This window comes from Cottoperca gobio, chromosome 23 (assembly GCF_900634415.1).
Source record: "Cottoperca gobio chromosome 23, fCotGob3.1, whole genome shotgun sequence".
NCBI lineage: Eukaryota > Metazoa > Chordata > Actinopteri > Perciformes > Bovichtidae > Cottoperca > Cottoperca gobio.
The window spans coordinates 7,805,498-7,827,264 of NC_041377.1; the positions used below are offsets into that span (position 1 = coordinate 7,805,498).

General features: G+C 39.6%; 1 protein-coding gene across 1 annotated transcript in view; it reads left to right on the forward strand.

Annotated features, from left to right (window-relative positions):
* Positions 1-21,767, forward strand: part of large1 (LARGE xylosyl- and glucuronyltransferase 1) — a 74,930-nt gene that overhangs the window by 46,972 nt on the left and 6,191 nt on the right. Inside the window, exons 7-11 of the mRNA XM_029462103.1 lie at positions 6,555-6,659; positions 8,910-9,022; positions 12,259-12,384; positions 14,022-14,177; positions 17,956-18,119. Coding sequence (XP_029317963.1) covers positions 6,555-6,659; positions 8,910-9,022; positions 12,259-12,384; positions 14,022-14,177; positions 17,956-18,119 — 664 coding nt within the window. The remainder of the gene's footprint in view (positions 1-6,554; positions 6,660-8,909; positions 9,023-12,258; positions 12,385-14,021; positions 14,178-17,955; positions 18,120-21,767) is intronic.

Below are 21,767 nucleotides of genomic sequence, written 5' to 3' on the forward strand. Positions count from 1 at the left end.
TGATTTGAGCAATTCCATGGCTTTCGGCACCAACTCTAGGTTGAACGTTTTAGCTTTATTTAGCTTTTTTTTTCCAAAACAATTGCTACTGATGTAAGTACTGATATCTAGGTTAGAATTCGGGGTTAAGTAACTTGCTCAGGGGCACAAAGGGAAACAGAGTTGTAAGCACCCTCATCAAAGCTTTAGCCACATGTGGTGGCTCCCCTTTCTTTACTCTACTCAGACAGACGAGGTAGATTAACCATGAGCTAACCACTGTGCAGTTAAGAGTGTTGACACAAGAAAGACGTAGGCTCTGTTAAACAACAGCTGTGTAGAACTGCAGCACTGAAATGTTTTCCAATTTTCCAAAACCCACTTCTGTACAAACAGAAATAACATGTATACCCATTTTGGCAGTTTCTTGATGGCCTATTCTTAGGCTCCTGGTCACTGTGGGCTAACCCTTTTTAAATGTCAACAACACATGAGCAGCAAAGATAAAAGAAAGGAACGAGGGTCATGACATATAAATTGTGTGATTGGTGATGGAAGGCTTTCCAGCTCTGTGTATTGTCTCTAGGGTATCAGCAAGGCATTAAGAGTCTAAAAAGTGTAAAATTGTAAAAATTATCTCCTCATCTGCTTCCCCTCGAAACTTAATCCTTCGATTTGTGTGGATATTAAAAGGTAGTCGCACACCCTTTGCGATTTTGTCCAAGTTTACTCCCTAAATTGTCCAAATCTGTCTCAAGCACAAACATTGTTCTGCATGATACATCATTATTCTCATAACAATTTTTAAAAGATGATCGGATATAAACCTAATTCAAACCTGTCCTGCTCCTGCAATTAATATGCAAAGCGGCACCCGCACTAATGACAAGAGTGGGTCACCCTGACAACGCCCTACACTACATTGTGTAGGGCAGGTTAACATCATGCCTTGGCTTAATGCCCTGCCTTCTGCAATCAACAGAACTAATGGCAGATGATGCTATGGCAGTATAACCTACCAACTACCTGTCCTTGAATTTAGGAGCACTTTAGTATATTGCCACTTAAAGTGCATGAGACATTATTTCTCTCTTTTTCAGCAGTTCAAACCTCATGTGACATAAATGCTTTTTAGCTGATAACTTGGCATTTAAGGACACCGGGCCTCGTCATGCTTGCACTCACCGACCAGCCTCCCGTTTTACCTGTTGGTTTTTCTAAGCTTTTTGGTTTTGTGTGGTGTAAAGTTAACATAGTCCTTATTTCTTTACACCACTGCAAGCAAAACCTTGTCTGTCCTTGTGTTCGGGTTTATGGTTCCAGATCAATATTTCTTAAATCCCCAAAGACATTTTTATTCCCTGTAGTAAGAACACAATATTACATTAAGATATTACGTGATTTGTTTTTTAACTTAGATTTATCTGAAATAGATTTTGAGAAAAGTGTTATGTTTTACGGCTGTTTCAAGCCATAAATGTTTCAATTATTTCTGTTTCTTTTATGACTATTACATTACTATTTCCATTGTTGACCACAGCTTTCTGTGACGATAAGGAATACTGAGTTAGTCAACCTTGGACTTGATATGCAACAGTGTACTGAGATTTTAGTTTCACAGTCTCATTCTCTTCTCCTCCCAGTTGCTCATAATGGTTCATCAAGGTTAAAAAGCCAGACAAATTGTAACCAGTAATACCTGACCCCCCCGGCCCACTTTTCACCATATGAACTGCCTTTTTCTTTTTTTTATATTAATACATCCATGACCTGTCCTCTGTCCTGGACACAAGCACTAACACCCCCTGTTGCTGATTGGCTGGAATAGTGTGTGCTTTACAGAGCCAGGGCTGTGTATGAACACCAGCGCACACATAGAACGGACAGCGAGCGGACCGTGACCATATATTCCCCGAATTTGACAAAAAGTGTATTTGATCAGAATTGCTGACTCCACCTTTAAAAAGTGACACTTTAAGCACAAGTAGATTAGCACCACTAAGGCCACAAACAACCAATAATACAACACTTTCAAGCAAAGCCGGTGTTACACCAAATGGAATATCTGATGTTTTGACTACATAATTGTCTAGTCCTCGAATATAGTACAACCCCCACTTATTCAAATGTGTTTGGTATACATCAAGTATATTGTATTGTTTTAAAATATCATACAACAATCAAAGCAATGTCTATTGTAATTAACTGTTTGGCCACTTTTATGTCAGATGTGTTAAACAAACTAAAATGACTAATGTCTAGTTTTGAATTACATTTTACTTGACATCATGAGTTTGGACAAAATCATTTTGTAAATCAGTAACACAATATCATCATATCATCACAATTGAACTTATGGCCCGAGTATGTCAGTGACCACATGAAAAATGTAAGAGATTTTCTGACTTGAATGTATCTCCTGATAAGGTTGTTAATCAAAGTTCCATATGTGCAGTAGGAGAATGAAATGGGGGAGTGAAGAGAGTTGGGCCTGCTGACCTTGCCATTCATCTTTACTTGTATCAGCACCACTGACTCAGCAGAAAAAACTCCCACTGATCTCCTTGTACCTCACCACAGCTAATTTAAGAACTGCTCACTTCCTCCTCGGTGCCTTGCACCCTGGAAAATAGATTTTGAATGGCCTGAGGTTTGTCGTGTGGGTACTGTGCTGAGTGTGGCGTGCATGCATACTAGTATGTCCAACTATGTAATGCATTTTAACCAGATTGTAATTGCTGAATAGCAGGTATTGGCTTTAATCCTTCAGGGGCTCACAGGCCAAATTACAAGATCAATAGCAAATGAACAGTGCAGTGTGAATTAATCTGTTGTGATTATTCTAAATGGTGATGTGGGTGTTTGTGGTTGAAAGCTTGGTTATAGAGAACAATGAAGAATCACCTTGTTTTGATTAATTATTTTTCTTTAGGAAATTCTACTCTCGAGCCATTCCTTCTTTTCCTTCTTTTTGTTGAAACAGAGTTAGGGCAGTATTGATTCTGTTTCCTTTTCCTTGCCTGTCATGGATCTCTGACTTGGAGACCAAGTATTTAACTATTTTGAGAAAAACGATGGTTGAGGGTTCACGGTCAGTCGCTCCTCCAGTTTTTCTCATTGTGGATGTTTGGATTTAGTCAGATTTCTTTAAACAAAGATAGGCCTGGTAAGCTTAATGTGTTTACACTTTGTAGCAATTTAAAAGGGACATGAACTGAAATGAGTTTGACACCTCTGCTTTAGATCAACGTTTTCAGGTTATTTTTATAGTAGATCATAATGAACAGTTTTTTAATTTGGTTAGTTACATTATTGTTGTATTGGCATTGTTGTTAACTCCGCCAAGGAGCTTATGTTTATCTGTTTATCTGTTTGTCAGCACAAATCAGAGAATCAGAAATCCTTTATTAGTCCCTCAACGGGGAAATTTACATCGTTACAGCAAAATAACATGAGGCAAAGTGCCAAGCGCTCGATAATTAAATAAAATATAAGTACAAGCGGTTGAGTAGTTTATAAAGATGAATTTTGCACATGGTAGTGATAATTGCACATTATGGAAAAGCAACTGGATTTGGTAGAACCCATTAAATTGTTGAGCGGATCTGAATTACAGTACGGATACACCATTTTCTTTCCACTTTTGCAAGACAGGGCATTTGGCCTTGGTGGATGTCTGTGCTCTCAAGTGCCCTTCTAGGTATTGTTGTGTTTATTAAATGCCATATGAACAGTAGCAGCAATGGCATCAGTAGCAGCAAGGGTCAGCTTTCAGGTGAGTGATGTGGCAAAATGCATGCCATCAATTGAGTATGCAGAGCACTGACAGCTTAAGTACACTGCTATTTGATGTATTTTGCCATGACAAGTTGTCATTTGTAGTTGCAGGCTCAAGTCTGAAATGACTGACTTTATGGCTATCAGTTTATAATAATAATAATAATAGCATTACACTCACCAAGTTCATTTGGGCAGTTTACAAAACAATAAAAATAAAACAAAGTATCAAAATCAATGCAGCAGAACCAGAGATATCCTCGTTTTATTCCACACATTCATCTTCCTGGTGTCTAAATTACCCACAATGCAACTCTGAGCTTCAGGTGTATTATGCTAGTAGCAGCTAATGTAGTCTGGAGCCTCTAGCCTGCAGCAGAGATGAGCAGCGGCTCTGGTAAACTATTTTATTTCTATTTCCACTCCCAGATTATTTTCATTTTCAAACTTGTAGTCTTTAGAGCCAACCGACGCTGACTTCAGTGACATCGCACGTCACCCTCTTGAAACTAAAGGCTTTCTCCTGCTTTTTCAATAGTACTCACATTACATTATTAGCTTTTAACGTAAATCCAACTCTTAATTTAGGTGACAACCAGAAACCGACTACTTGCTCAGTAGTATAGATCATTTTCAAATGTTTAAATAGTAAAAAATCGAACAATAAAAAACCCTATTTTTACCAGCACCTGCGCAGAGCATGGGATGGAGCGGTGATCGATTTGAGAGGAGCTGGGAGAAATCTGAGCTCAGCGGCGCGACATGGAGCAGGGGGGGACGAACAACTCCAGAGTGTGTGGTTGTCTTCGAATAGTTCCCCGTGAATATCGAAGAGTATTTCTGCTTATTAGATAAAGTGTATTTTATTTCTTTGCGAGTGTTAATAAATTGTGAAAAGATATATGGCATATGCTAAGGAGTATCTTCTTCTTAACGAAACTTCATTAGGTAAAGCTCCTATCCTCTTCTTATTTTTGCTGCCCATATGCTGCATCTCCTTTTCTTTTTTTTCCTTTACCGGTCAACTGTCAGTGGCTTGTTGGTTTGTGGTTTGCACACGTCACTTAGGTCTGCTGCCCTTTATTCAGGGTTGTATGGCCGTTTCCCTATGCTAATTTCAAATTATCTGGCACGCACATCCAATTTCAGATCAAGCAGCATGTCATCTACATAATCACGTGGGTAATAAAAGGATTGGCATGTCATGACATGTCATAAATCCCACATGGAAATAAGACACCGTGTGTTAAACACAGTACTGCTGTGTGTTTTTCATGGAATTCCATTATGAATAAATTGTCATTCGCACAGGATTATTGCTTAATTGCAATCCAAATTGTTTAACCTTAATAAAAGCATGGAGTAGAACATAAACAGACATTTGCAGTAGATCTTTTCTTCCCACCTCTGCTGACTATCAGATTGATAACCCCAAACCAAAGAAGAATCACCTGTGAAGTTTGTCCCAGTAAAAGCAGCACTGTTTTGTTTTTGAGCTCTAATTGTCCTGCTCAGTCATCACCTTGATGGCAGATCTTTGTTCTTCGTTTGCAGCCTTTCTGAAGGTAACTGCCTGCTATCTGCTGCCTGCTCCAATAAGCTCTCATTAATCTTCCTTACAGCCTTCATTAAAGCTGCCACTGCTACACCACTGCCCACTCTCCAGGCTTCTATCTCCTCCTTAATGCCTATCTCCTCGACCTTTATCTCTGCCCAGCTTGCGTTCCATAATCTCTCGCCCTAAAGCCAACGTTTTATCCCTTCCCCTCTCCTCTTTGTTTAATTCTGCCTCCTCTCCTGTACTCTTTATACCTTTGTCTATTAGCTCAAAAACTTTAAATGCATTGTATTGTTGAGTATTAAGGTGGCAGTTCTCTTCCAGTTTGTCGTTGACGCAGACTTAAAAGCCCACCTTTTTCTTGAAGGGATTATGTTTCTGCTGGCTCGGTGTAGAACCTGTCTGCCACTGATCCCTTTCAACCTCTATTTCGCACACGGTCCAAACTATCGGGAAGCCAAGAACAGTTGGTTAGCTGGAGACCATGACTCAATTATCTCCTTATCTCAAGATAACGCCAATAACAAATATTGGGTTTTTTTATTGAGCTTTTTTAAAGCGGCTACCCTTAAATTAAATTAATTACCATACATTCTCATATAGTGACCATTATTTATTATTATTTAACTGCATAAAGAACCTTTATATGGCTTCTATTGGAGATCTATATTTCTACAGTAATGTCCTTGCATTGTAAGTCTATTTGGTCATATGATGGTATATCAGCTAATATAAGTTAAAAAATAAAAAATAGTTCTTTTAAATAAAAAATCTTTCTTAGATTTAGCGTTTAGCAGCTGAGAAAAAAACATGTTTGTTCTCTTAGGTGGACAAACAACTTATTTTATACTATATGTTTGGGTGACATGGCTGATATGATATATCTGTGATAAGATCATATCAGTCTAGCTTTAATAGTATTTCCCTTAAGAAGGGATAGAAAGAAATCCTGAGCTGATGGGAGAGCAGACAGGCTGGGTTTATGATGGTGTGTACACCAAAAGAAGTCAATTAAAATGTTTTGTTGTAAAATAACTACAAGGATGCCCTAAATTCCACGTATTAAGATATACAACACTGAAAGAAAATTCAAATCAGCACATATACTACAAAATAATAAACACAAGAAAGTGGATAATGCACTCTCCACTGATGTACAGTTATATAAATGAAAGCAGCAGAGAAAATAAGTAGATGTGGAGAATGTAATGAATGATGGTGTTGTGTTTGCTGTGTTCAGGTCAGCAGGTTCTTGGTCTTGTGGAGAACCAGAGTGACTGGTATCTGGGGAACCTGTGGAAGAACCATCGACCCTGGCCGGCTCTGGGCAGAGGCTTTAACACTGGTGAGTACAGGAGGACGTTATGGTGGGGCTGCATTTAAAACCTTATTATTTATTCTCTTCTCCTGTGAAGCAAAAGAAGATAGGCTGCGGTCAGCAGTGATATTCCAAGATCACAGATTGATGGTGTCATTTTACAAACTGCTTTGTTTCCTGCTACCTCAAAATGCTAAATTAAGTGTTCTGTGTGTACTAAATGCAATAACAGTATACTCTGGCATGGGGTTGGTCAATATGACGATATACACTATGAGACAATATCTATTTGTCATAATTCATAGATTATAGCAGCTTGTTTGTACCATGGTGGTGCTGTCTTTAAACGCTCTGGTTGTATCAGGACATCGTGGGCGTCTATGGTAATCATTTCAGATCACTAAAACAAGCGTTTCCTGTCTGGTTACTGTTTCCATGAACAGGATTTTTATGCTTTTCTTCTTCAATAATACCAATTTAAAAAACATTAAAACAGTATTCAGATACCAAATGTATGATTTACATTTCAAATAGTTCTGGCCCTAAAAGAAGAAGAATGAAATGATTGAAACTTCCATTTAAACGATGTCCCCACAGTGTTGCACGACGGCGTTTCTTTTCCAGCCCAGAAAAGCATGGCCCTCAATCATTATTGAAACAAAACGGTGCAATTTGGCTCTAAATATTTTGGGAAGCCATTTATTTGGCCCCTCTGGAGTCTACTCAGTGGTTATATTTAATAGGTTTAAACTGTGATTTGTCAGTCCATAGTATGTTCAGCTCATATTCCCTAATCACATTCCAAAAGTGCTAAACCTAGACATTTAATTAATGAATTAGACATTGTTAATTTCAGCTTGTTATATGCATTATTGTGCACGTTACACTGAAACATTTTGATGCCAAGCTTCCCATTTATTTTGCTGATTATTCCAATCTTATTGAACTGTTGCTCAGAGGTATCTTTGTCTCATTCTGCACTTTCGATTGTCAGTCTGGTTCAACCATTGTACAGCGTTTAGTTCCCTTTAGACAAAATAACATCTATTTGTACCATTAATGGTCATCTGACTGTAACTAATCAAGCTTTTAAACTGTAGTATACATTGATGGACCATTGTATCCATATGGCCCACTCCTACTGTGACATTTTGTATAAAGTATAGAATGTACTATTGGATTGAACCACAGTTACAGTTACTGTTAGGGTTTGATCTCTCTTTGTCTGTGTATTGTTTACCATCTGTAAAAAGAAAACTTTTGATTGCTGCAGTTTCTATGTTCCTTCTTTTTCTCAAAAAATATCATTTCAACAGCAAAGCAGTAGTGAGGCAGTTGTCAGCTTTTTTAAAAGTTGTACGGAAAAACATTTTCAAAAAGCTGACAGTGGAATTAATTGGATTCCATTACACCTTGTTATTATTTTCACCCTGCTTATATTTTTTTCCTCCATCAAACCCAGTAGGTCCTTTTCTTTAGAGGCCTATAGCTGTCTCTGTGCTGTTTGGAGCTGGAGGATAATCATTATATTGAATATAACCCAAAACAAGCAGCACGGCCTGCTGCAGCAGCTCTGTGTATTTCACAGCAGAGCTTGCAAAGCTCACCTGAACACATTTGTTTTGTAAAAGGTTCAGTGTTCTGCTCTTACGGTAAACTTCTTGTCAGTGCGACTGAACAGCAGATCTTAGAAATAGAAAAGCATTCGTTGCATTTACACAAAACAGCAATTTCATAGAAAGCCTCCAGTTCAGCTGCGTATGGTCAGCTTTGTGGCAGTGGCCACGGCAACAGATGGAGCACAGCGGTGTGTGAAAGATGGTTTGTTTGTTCCTATTCGCGAAGAAGTATTCACCATGTCCCTCCCTCTGAAAATTGGCTGATTTTGTTTGTAGCGACCCGAAAGATTTCCTTTATTAGCCAGGGAACTGGAAAGACACTTTTGTTTGTAATTCTTCTGTTTGTTGTGGGAAAAGGTTAGCAGAGAAAAGAAGCACGAGTTTCTCAGAATATTTTGTGTTTCCAGCAGAATTTTAACATGTTTTCTCCATTGAATGATGTCAGTCTTTAAGCTTTAAGTCTGCAGCTTTATCTCCGAAAACACATGGATGTGATTCAGAGCCTCATGATTGGACTTTATCACCTTTACCAGGCAGCTAGATACTAATCTGTGTGTGTGTGTGTGTGTGTGTGTGTGTGTGTGTGTGTGTGTGTGTGTGTGTGTGTGTGTGTGTGTGTGTGTGTGTGTGTGTGTGTGTGTGTGTGTGTGTGTTTCAGGCGTGATTTTGCTTCTCCTGGATCGTCTGCGGAAGCTGAGATGGGAGCAGATGTGGAGGCTGACTGCAGAGAGAGAACTAATGAGCATGCTGTCCACCTCGCTGGCAGACCAGGTAACACACGCACACAGCTTTAGACATTCTAACTCAAAATTAGCACATTGACAAATAAAAAGAACATCTGTACTGATTGCTGGAGCCTGTTTGACCATGGATTTCCGACTCTGCTAGTAATTACAACTGTGAGAAAAGCCCTTTTGTTTTCTGCCATTGCTACCTGGAAATGTAGTTAAACTAAGCTACAGTCAAGCGCTCTGTATGCTTCAAACAAACTTCTTCAAAGAACGTGTCATCCTACCACGCCTAAAAATCAGTGTTTTCTGCCTGTTATAAATGGCGACACTGGAAAACAAGGTGAAAAACATGTCGTCAGCCTCCTGCGGGCTTCATCACGCGTCATACAAAAGGGGATAAAGTGCACACTTTCAGACAGTCTCTTCTCTTTTCTTCAGTGTGTTACAATCACTTGTACACACAACAACTGACAGAAGTAGTTGTTTGAAGAATGCACAAAAGAGTTTGAAAGACACATTCAAACCCTCCCTACTTTCTCACCTCCACACACCTGCCAATCACTCTTGTAGAAGTGGGCATGCTGGTTAGATTGTCGGTTTTGGAAAGTCACAAGAACTGTCAAGATGTAGCTCCCCAATTCCGCTGGTCAAAAGGTGTTTGTGGCAGGAGGTGTCAGACAATGTCCAATAATCTGACAAGCATTATGGAGCATACTGACTGCTTAATGTTACCTTCTTTAAATCAACAAGGTGTGTTGAAGTGAGCTCATTTTAGCTTTATTTTGCCCAACAACAGTGCTGTTTGAACATGGTTTAAAGCGAATCTATTCTTTTTCAATGGGATGCAAATCATTTGCTTCTTAAGGCATTGTAGCCGGTGGCATATGACGTGCGTCAAAACACCCACGCCCTTGGTTTCTCTATGTGAAATCCCAAAAACCGGCAGAATCTTGATGTACGTCAAATCTCCAGAAAACAACAATTTAATCGCATTCACTCCCTGGATCAGCACATACCAGTTACGGTACTGCAGTACCTGCATGATTCATGCAGTTTGGGCTATCTAACCCTATTGTCAGACAAGAACATAAAGGACAACAATACGTGAAGGGACAACGTTATTATCCATCTCTTTTTTTTCCTTCACCTTTTCTATTCATCTATTCAACACTAGGAATGTCTTCCAGGAGACACTGTCAGAAAGTCTGCGCTGTTAAACGGCTATCTCGTTTTTTCAAGTGTGGCTTATTGGAACAGCTCTAAACAGTTTTGACTTTTACAATAAAAGCCCACGACATATACTGCCTACCAGAGGGCATTTCACTTGGAGACAACTCAACACAATATTTTAAAGTAGCTATCCCCAAATAGCCAACCAACCAGAGTAAACTGTGGAAACTCTACCCGACAAAAGAGTCAGGTTGAAGGAGGAGGCAATAAAGAGAGTGAGAAAAGATTTGCTTTCTACCATAGACCATGGAAGCGGGAGGGCCAGGCAACCTAGTTAGCATATGTTTATCAACAACATTGTTTCTGAACCATGGACAAGCTGTTCGTTGTACAAAGGTTTGGTTTCAAGTACACTTTTTTACATCCCTCTAAAGTGTACCTGAAGGTCATAAATAGGCGTTATCTGAAACCGTGCAGGGTTCTGTATCCAACAAATAGTAAGAGCAGACACTGAGACCTTGGCGAAGGGTCTCTTCATTATCTCAGAACTATTCAGAGCTCATCTAGATGAGAGGTGCGTTTATGAGATTTTAATTAAAACTTCTTTAAGTAAAGTCCCGCAAGGTATGCAGTTTGGAAAATGAACAGGGCTTTGGAAATCGTTTGAGCATTCCATCTGCCTTCTGCTGTATCAGCCCTCTTTATCGCAGCATTCATTATATGGCTGTAGAGTTTTATGTCCACCATTAGGAAGCTGGAATCTGTCACTGAGCCTTTTGTCTTGTGGACCTGCAAAAGATCAAGTCAAAAAAGGCTCTCAGATGTAACCAAAGGACATATCCTCAAAGTATTCAGCTTTACGAGTGTGATTACACAGACATTAGGGATTAAAGCCTGAACACCTGGAGACATACAAAACACTAACAAGACAGAAGAGTCGGGGAAAAAACTTTCTTCATTCATTTAAAAGATGTTCCTCTTCGTGATCAGTTTCTTTCTGTCAGGGAGAGGAGAGTCTGTTGTTTTTCAGCAATAAACATTTTATTGTCTAATATATCATATTGAAACTAGTTTAATGTGAGATATTTATGTAATTTTAACTTTTTTCTTTTAAAAGATTTGAGCTGATTTATTTCTACAAAACATAATACATTGTGATCATAACTTAAATAATAAATTCACAAAGAAAATGTCAATAAATTCAGATATAAATTATACATATATATTTTTTTTTAAGGCATTGCTGCCGGTAGATATGGTTCATGTGTGTTCAGTGTCTGAGCAAGTTATTTACACACTGTGATTCGTCAGAATGCAGATTTTAATAAATGTGCATATATATATGTCAAACAGTTTAAACATATTTAAACCTAATGAAGGACTTAAAAACTAAATATAAATGTATAAATGCGCCATCGGTATAAATGTGCGGACTTATTAGTATTATATATATATATATTACATTATATTATATTATTAGTATTTAGACGTATATGGGTAAATAAATATAAACTCCAAACCATAAAGAAAGGTGATGATACAAGTGAGAGAAACGGTACGTTGGCATCAGTGGCTTATTATAAGTCAGATCCATGTGTCCTGTCAGTTCTGACCCTCCAGTATCCTTCTACACATGCCATCATCTGCCAAGCTAAAAGACTTATGTAATATGCATTAGCATCCTCTGCAGTTTGCAAAAATGTGTCACCCTGGGCTGTCATCATTTGCTGATTAAAGAGCATGATGCCATATTAAAAGAATCATTTAAAAATGATAACAAACTATGAAAGACATGTTAAGATATGCATTTATATATATTTTGAAGATATGGTAGAATTCTCAAGTATGATCATTTGAGAATGTGTGTTTGTTAAGAATGCGCTTTTTTTTTAAACATACATTGTTTGTACTGTGCTTATTCATATTAAGAATTGGTCTTGAGTTTAAAATCCATGAAAAAAGCCGAGTAAGATTCAACACAGCTTTGTGTGGTCATCGAATAAACAGACTGAACTGTGAGGTGCAGGCCTGTAGATGATGAAACATAAGGGAAAGCATACGGCTCTATGTGTGTGTGTGTGTGTGTGTGTGTGTGTGCGCCTGCAGGACATCTTCAATGCTGTGATCAAACAGAACCCGTTCCTGGTTCACCAGCTGCCCTGCTTCTGGAACGTCCAGCTGTCCGACCACACCCGCTCTGAGAAGTGCTACAAAGACGTGTCGGACCTCAAGGTGAGACCCTGCTGTCCCCAATATGCTCACACTCAGTCACTTCAGACACACAAGACCTGACCTACATTATTCAAGAGTCTCAAGCCAACCCCACACTGAGGCACACATTTAGTTAGGCGGAATAAAAGGATTTTGCTAACCTTGGATGTGTCATGTCTTTGCTAGGTTTCAGGAGATGTGCAAAGCTGTCCAAGCATGTCAGTATTTGTTGATACAGCATGTATACATACAACAGTGTGGACATACAAAATGTAGAACTTCAGACATATTGTTGATTAGACTTTGTGCCCATTCATCAGATAACACATTTTTCCAACGAGGAAATGCACCTCTGGTCGCAGTGATTAGACTCCCTGACAGGCAGCCATCTGCACACATTTAGTTTGGCCTTATTACACCTCAAAGATCCAACACCAATGATGTTCAATAATGCCTGTAGGTGTTTTAATTGCTTTGTCATTGTCATAGCTCATATAATATCATGGCTCCAAGCATAAATTAGACTGCCTTTCAAATGAATTGATATCATAATATTAACAGTATGGATGGGTGATGCTTGATGTTTTCAAATTGCCCGAGCAGACATGACGCACAGTGAGAGCAAACCGACCTAAATTATGGAATACATTGTTGTTGTAGACAAATTCAAGTTTAATGCAAGAAAATGTCTTTATAAAGAAAAACATATGCTTACTTCAGTTGGTAGAAGCTGATTAGAAAAGCAGGTTATTTTTATTGTTTCAGCTCTTTTCAGGCTGAACCTGTCGTCGAGTGGCCTTTGGAACACCCACATGTGATGCTGTTTTTTATTGTATTGTTTTTGTTCATTTAAAAGCACTTGGATCAGACCCAGCATTTGATTATTGTAGAAACTACAAGATGTAATTAAATATTCAGAACAAAGATTGTCTAATTGTTGGCTCTTGTGCTGTATTTAAAGTGTTCTTTGGATTCCGGCTTTCCTCTTAGCTAAGCTAAACCCTTTTGACATTAACCGCTTAAAACACAAAGACAATTTACATGAAACAGATATCTGTTTTTCAGGGAGTAATGGCTGAAGGTGAATTACTGAAAGAAGTTGAAGTGGCAGTTGAGGTGTTACTATTGTCAGTGTAAGCAATAAAATACATTAAAATGACAGTTGAGGTGAAGGAAGTTAAAATTGCAGTTGACAGTATATCTAAAACTGAACACTTTTTAAAGGATATAAATGGAATAGGAGTGTTATATTTCAAGGTGTGGTACCTAGTAAGTAAGCCCCTAAAGAAAGAAGAAAGTAGTTGAGTAAGAGTGGGTGTGCAGTACTGAAGCAGGTACGCTATTACTGATCTTAGTTAGTGGTTCAGAGTGTCGGTAATCCTCAATCCTTAATTCCTTAATGTCATTACTAATGTAATGTCATTTACTTACTAAAATAAATGGTGAGATGCTTGATAAGTACAGATTCTGACCGGATAGTGTTTCCAATGTTTGAATTATTTCCTTCAAAGGGTAAATAGAGATGTGGGGAAAAGATTCCAGGAAGATAATTTGATGGAATGCAACTGGTTTCCTGATCGGTGCATAGCAATACAATGACAATACAGTACCCTGAAAATCTTTTTCACTGCTCTTCTGTCTGTGGTTCTTCTGTCCAGGTAATCCACTGGAATTCTCCCAAAAAGTTGCGAGTAAAGAACAAGCATGTGGAGTTTTTTCGGAATCTCTATCTAACCTTTCTGGAGTACGATGGCAACCTGCTGCGGCGAGAGCTGTTTGGCTGTCCCAGTGAAGCTGACCACAACAGTGAGAACGTAGGTGGAACTGCTTCTTTATTTCTGGGTGTGGTGTGATACGAAGATATGACGTTTGGTGGTAAACTAGTGTGTGATCGACTGTAGCAGGCGGGGCTGTAACCTTCCAGTGCACGCAGCCGCGCACAGAATACATGAATATGTAGATTGCAGCGCGTAGTGCGCAACCAAAGTTCAGAAGTGCGAGGTCCGCCTGGAAACTTTTAAGCTGTACACGTTAGCAACGTGTGCTGTGGTTAGCACAACAAGCTGATTGACAGTCACACTATGACGAGAGCAAATGAAACGCAAGGGCTGGAAGATCTGCCTGCGTTACACATCGAACATGCTAATGCTCCTTCGACGGCATCACCCAGATGTGCCGGTCGCTGTGAGAAGGGAAAATGTCAGATAAATGTTTTGCACTCCATCCGCTTTTTTTAAAGATTATTTTCAGCAGACTAGACTTTCAGGTCGTGGAGGTGGATTCAGAGATTATTATAATTATAATGCTCCCCATATTCTTTTGGGAACTTTTCCTCATTTCAATCACTTGGTTTTATTATAAATGTCAAGGCCCCTTAGACATAGGACGTAGACGATGGATGGAAGGCCCCTTTAATTTGTGTTTTAATCTACAGACCCCCAAAAGCATTCTCTGGTTTTATTCAGGAGTTCTCTGATTTCTTAGCTTTTATTACGCCTCACTTTGATAGAAGCTTGATTTTAGGTGATTGTATCATAGATGTATGCTGCGCCCTCTCTGGTTCCTCTTTTACTGTGGATTTCAAAGACGTTGTGAAATCTTTCAATCTTACTGGGTCAGTTAAAGCAAACACCCACTTGACATTGTTCTCTCCTCTGGTTTTAACTTGAATGTCTTGATCTCTGTAAAGCTAGCTTGTGTGTTTCTGACTACAAACATATTATTTTTAAGGCCCTCCTTCCACCTCCTGCTCCCAACGCTATCTCATGGACTTGTCCTCCAGCAGTGGTCCGGCAGTGCAAGTTCATGTGTTTTGAGGGAGTGGCTTCGGAGGGAAGGCCGGAAGGGGGGGCCTTCAGTTGGATAATTTCAAAATCTGACTTATTCTTACTGCTTTCTCCAAAATTGCCTATCCTAGCATTAAACGAGGCCTCAAATATATAAATTAAAGCATAAATCTATAACTGCAGTGCACATTCTTTGAACCTAATTTATCCAAATAAAGTATTTGTGTGTGTGTGTGAGTTGTTTGTCAATTCAAATAGAAGGTGTCTGTTTTCTGAGAAAAGAACTGTCAATCATTCAAGTAGGCTGATTGTTGAGTCTACTTGAAATGACAAACAAAAGCCTTGGCATAACTGTACCAGAGTTTGTAAGGAACTAAACAAACAACTGTAATTAACTGTGGGTACTTGAGGTAATGTAGACTCCACACTGTGAGACACAGACTAAACAAAGTCTTAAGTGGTGTCTGTCTGATGGGGCTTCCTCTGTCTGCTGGAGTATGATGTTTCATTTCCATCTTTGTGGGAGTAACCTATTGAAGGGAGGAGTTAATGAGGTGAACTATGGACCCTGCTGATCCATTCTGTCCATCAAACTCTGCCTGAGCGAATAAGGACATGAATAAACAGGGGAACTACAAACACACAGATGTTCTAGAGCTCACCCAGGCATGATTTAAAAGTTTGGCATCCACATGGAAATTGCAAAGCACCAGAATGTTTTTGTCATGGTCATGGCAGTTGTCATGAACAACTCAATTGTGCTTTAACCTCTTAACAGGTGGATGTGATAGTTTTGCATTTTCAGAGAGGTTATATCTTGCCCTTTGTTGTTTACAGTCCGCCATGATGGAGTTGTTACGCAACACCACATGTCGTTAGAAAGCTTAGAATCTCGTCTATTTAGTGAGCAAAAGTGTTTTGAGATCAAAATCACAACAGGAAGTACAATAGGCATCTCACACAAGCAAGCAAACCCATAACTTTGAGCCAACTCACCTATGAAGTCTCATCATAATCCTGTAATCAGTAATAATCCAAAAACAACACTTCCTGTGTCATATTTTTGTATAAATTATGCATTCGTTGGGTATTCGTCTGATACATTTTGTATAAGTAAGTCTATCAATAGGTTAGACATGCGTATCTGTATATGTTTACTTTTCCGATCCGATGAAAAGTTGGACGTATTTGGACTCTGAGCAAATGTTCATATACGCCAGCATATGTTTCTGTCATACGGATATGTGTGACAGGGCCTTTTAGAGGGTTGTGCTGTTGTAAGAACAACTGGAGTGTCAGTCAGAGCTAGTGTGGACTGAACAGATGGATACTAAAGTAGTGCATCCTCACCACTGACATCTTGCGCCTGGTTTGAATTTTGGTTTACTTCAAATATATCTATATTAAAGAGGATGTCGACATACAGACGTACTTTGACTGTAGACATGTTGTATAACCTGGTTAATCTCAAGCTTACTGAGATCTTAACTCACCCTATGTAAGTGCCCAGCCTACTGTGTTGAATGCGGTTTTATCATTCAAGCAGTTAATGCGTCACACCTCCTCAGACTCTAACCTGCTGAAGGTCATCATGGTCGGTCAGGAGTTGGGTTTTTATAGGACCAGCCACTATGGAGCCATAGAATTATTTAAGTGTCAGCTCTGTGGTCAGTTAATCACATTATAATTTCCCATCATGATATGCAAGAGCCTTTTTTTTTGCCAACATTCAATTCTACCGTGTCCTTAACGCAGGAAATACTTTGCTCACTCAATTTTTCAGAGTTTGATCAGCAATTTAAATCCCATTAAAGTGATGATTAGACTAATGAAGTCACTGAGGGATTGGCTCCAGCAGCATATTGCAGGCTGGGCTCCTTCATGGCCACAGTGCCACTGCAGCCCAGTCAATCACTGCAGCTCCACTAATAACACTGTTCAAAGCAGCGCAATGCCACACACCAAGTCCTCTGCTGACAGCCCTTCAGCCACCTCTCTGCTGTTCCCCAAAGCAAAATGATTCTGTTAGTTTGAGCTTCAGTGATTCCAGTGTTCAGCTTATCTTCACTTAAATCCTTGAGATCCTGAGGACAGAATGCTGACAGCCATTCCTACTTTGGTTGATGTGGTGCTCTATTAACACATCACTTTTACAGTATGCACACACTGAGCAGAAGGCTCCAGCTGTTTGTGCTCGACAAATCCTGTATTACTGTTTGTGTGTGATCAAAGAAAATTAACAACAGCTAATCAGGGAGAGTTAATTGGAAAACTGCATTTTATTTGCATTAAATTGTAACAGCTTGGTGCTAAATGGATTTATGTCGGATTAGAGGCCTGGGCCTGTGGTACACAGTGGCACGCTGGGAAGCAAGGATATGCCAATTGGCTAAGGGTATGTAAGGGAGTGCAGGTCGTCCATTTTTCGCAGGGTAGCCCTGTCCCCTCCTCCTAAAACCCCAAATTGCTACTGATGGTCAGACCTCACACAGCAGCTCTCTGCCATATGTGTGTGAGTATGTATGTGAATGGGTGATTGAGAGGCAAATTGTAAATGACTTTGGATAAAAGCATTATAAATGCAGTCGATTTCTAAATGCAGTCCATTTACCCTGGCACAGTTTTGTATATTGTTTGTGAAGTGATTTGAAATCTGTCTGTTTCCATCCTATTTTGATCATGGTGCAGATTTCCAAGACAGAAAATCAATGCTGGTCCACAGACTGAAGCAACATCACCTTCAGTGGTTAACCTTCTTTTCCATGAAATGTCTTACTATTGGTGTCCATACCTTCTCTCCCTGTAGCTTCAGAAGACTCTGTCAGAGCTGGACGAAGATGATCCTTGCTACGAGTTTCGTCGAGAACGATTCACCGTCCACCGAACGCACCTCTACTTCCTCCACTACGAGTATGAGCCCAGCCCTGACAACACCGACGTCACTCTAGTCGCCCAGCTCTCTATGGACAGGTACTGTTTTACACCAACCTTAACAAAAGGTGCACTCCACATAAATGGGGAACTTTCTGAGAGACCCTTGTTATGCAACAGGTGTGCTTAACTGTGAAAGAGGGCACTCCAGTGTTCCAGAAGTAAAAGTTCCACATATGTTAAGGGACAGGTGTGTGTGTGTGTGTGTGTGTGTGTGTGTGTGTGTGTGTGTGTGTGTGTGTGTGTGTGTGTGTGTGTGTGTGTGTGTGTGTGTGTGTGTGTGTGTGTGTGTGTGTGTGTGTGTGTGTGTGTGTGTGTGTGTGTGTGTGTGTGTGTGTGTGTGTGTGTGTGTGTGAAAACATGAAGAGTACAAGCATGTGTACTGTAGATAAAACTGAAGTAGAGAAGACACCTTTGACTCCCAACAAGCCTTTTGGTAAGAAACATTCAAAATGATGTTGTTTCCACTTTTAACAGTGAATTCAAGATTACACTTGGTAGAAACTATTGGATTATGGGCCAGTTTTTGGTGAATTCAGCAAATAAGGTGCTGGATTTGGTCACAATTGTTTGCGAATTTGCTCATGAGTACTGTTACGACCCTTCCTGTGGTCTAGGGGTGCACAGGGAGTAACATAAAAGGTAATGTAAATAAGAAAGGGCGACACCTTTAAAGTGTAACCAGGTAACTTCATTTATTCCAAAAACAGGTTTCAAACAAAAACATGTAACACAGAAGCAACTCAGGGTCAGGGTCTCAGAGTCCAAAATAATAAACAAAAACCCACACTATCTGGAAATGAAAACTCTAAAACTAGTAAACAATGAACCACACAGTCCTATAGCACAAGCAGGGCCGACAGCTCCTGTGGCAGCAAGGCAGGGAAATCAAAAGGGAGCAATCACCGGCTCCAGGAAGGTTATATGGCCCCACCGATTACTAATGGAGCTCAGGTGTTGGGCAGAGGCGTGGCCAACCTGAAACACAGGAGAAAAGAAACACACAGCTCTCTTGCAAGAGGCTGGGAGAGGCAGTGGAACGTAACAAGTACTATGGGCCATATCTAGAGCATCATACCGTCAGAGAGAATGATTACTCGGAACAACAACGTTTTTACAACTGATGATGTCCATATGATTAAATTATCCAAGATACTCCTGTGTTTTTATGTTGAGGAACACAGAGGAGATCATTGTAAGAAAACTTTGAAATGAGAATTTACAGTGGGGTGGAAAAAGTATCTCTGATACAAGTAATTCAATGAATTTGCTCTATTTTGTCATTTGTGACACAAATACTTCACCACCTTTCAAAGTGACTATGCAAATAACCTTCTGAAAGTGCACCCCAATGGTAAGACACATCATATTGCTACTGTTGGGGAGCCTGTGGAGTGCAGAGGGGAAGAGGGGCAATTGAATTGGAACCAATTTGCTCTTTTTGGTGCTGCTGTTACACGTTGAATGTTTTCTCTGCATCCAATGATAGTCTTCCTATCTCAGCTCTTTTCCATGTACATGCACATTCCCCTTGAGAATCATGTCTTGGAGTGGTCAACTACTCTCAAAATTACTAATTTCATGTGATGAGGGTAATTTACAAGCCATGCAATGTTTTTCATTGTTCTATTAACCATGCTGCGGGACAATGGGGCATATTGAGAGGGGAAATCTCTCTTTCGTGGAACTACGAACAACTAATAAAACTAATTGAAATGTGACAATGACCCCTCACCAGACAATGCTTTTTGTAAGGGACCACATGCCAAAAATGTTGAGAACCACTAGTTTAATCTCCAACAATGGATTGTACTTTATGAGGGTATTGTGTTTTTCTATGTACAATCGTAGACCTGTCACAATGAATGTTGTTGAGTAAACGAGAACACCATTTGTATATTATAAAATAGCTGTTCCTGTGGTAGTCATGCTAGTAGCATCAGTATACTTAAAATGAAGTGCTTGTAATATTGCCAGTTTAACAAAACACCCCCACACCTTTACAACTTGTCATTTGTTCGTCGATTTTTGCAACTTTTCTAAACCCGAAAGTCCAACAAGCGCACGTGCAGGAAACCATTTTTAGTAGGTGGTCTGGCCAGGATATGTGCATGCTCACAGTCAGCATACGTACACACGCCTTTCACAACTGATAGATGTTGTACATTTTCTAAAGTTAACTCTGAAACTTGAGTGGAAATAAAATTACAGGAGGATACATGACTGTGGCTCAAGTAGAGTGATCGTCCAGTGGTTGGAGGGTCGGTGGTTCCATCCCCAGCCCCTGCAGTCAGCATGTTATTTCCTTACCTCCACAAGTTGATAGTGGACACAGAGATTGTCTTTCAACAAAATATGGTTGTTATGGCCAGTTATGTTCAGCAGCCTTCACTAAACTTTTAGGGATGGTGAAGACATGCGGACACGTCCAGGTTACAACTCACGCCAATGAGCATGCCAACTTTACACATTGATTGTCAAGGTGTGCTGAGGTGAGAAAGTATGCCGGATTTGAACTTCTCTCAAGCTCTTACACAAGTACACACTTTTTGTGTGAACAACCAAGTGAAACACCAGGAATACCTTAATGGAGAGACTGTCAGAAAGTGTTGCTCCATCTCCAAGCAAGGCCGTTTGGAAGAGCTATAGACACACTACTGCCTTTAGACGTTGTTGGACAATGCTTCAAATGAACTAGCTTGTTCAAGCAATCCCAACCTTAACCATCTTACAAACAAAACCAGTGGCTCATTTGCAACAGTTTGTGGAAAAAGTAAGTCCATGCAAACTGCTGTGGATGGACTGGAGTGTCATCAAAAGTCTCTGTAATGTAAATATACTGGTACTATACTATACTCCAACTGGCTTTTAAGCTACTCCCTTTATAAATAGAAATAAATGTGCAATTGTAGTTGAAATCTACAAAAGCCCATGTCCGTTATCTCCACCTTAAGAACCTGTGGTTAATATTAAGGGTGTGACACTGTTCCGCTTTTTACAGCTTTCTCTTCAGCTACTGTATCATTTAACTTTTAATTTAAAATGTTCAAGGTGATGTACAACATAGCGGTAGACCATGGAGGAATGAGATGGGTATTTTAGTGAGACATTAGCTGTTAATAGCCGGATGTCAGAATGGTGGCATTGGTTCCTCCACCTGTCCTCACACTATGGTTTAAACTAAGATATCATAATGGATACAACTTCAACAAAACTTTAATGCTACCATCAGAATAAATGGTTCAGTATGCTTGAAAAATAATGTTTCCTTTGAGGATGATCACTTTCCATTATGGACATCCGACTAGGCATTCCTAATGTGCCACTAAAATGTAAACCTTCCACACAAGATGATTATGTGTCAATGTAATCCAAAAGAAATGTCATTGAAGTCCAAGCCCATTCATTCACCCAAGGGAATAAAACTTTTGATCAAATAACCCCATGAAACGTTATGTCACCACTTCAGAAAAACAAAACTTCAGCTCTGTATTAATATTGTCAATACTGTATGTTGTGTCTTCTGATCAGCAACATGTTATCGGAGAGTTTGTATGAGAAACAATGCTTGCTATACACTGTGTTTTAATAAGGCCCATTGTGGCTCTGTGGAGGAAACGATTGGCATTCCAGATCCAACACAGCGTCAGACAGCGCAAATAACACAACCTCAGCTTCAGATAGAAT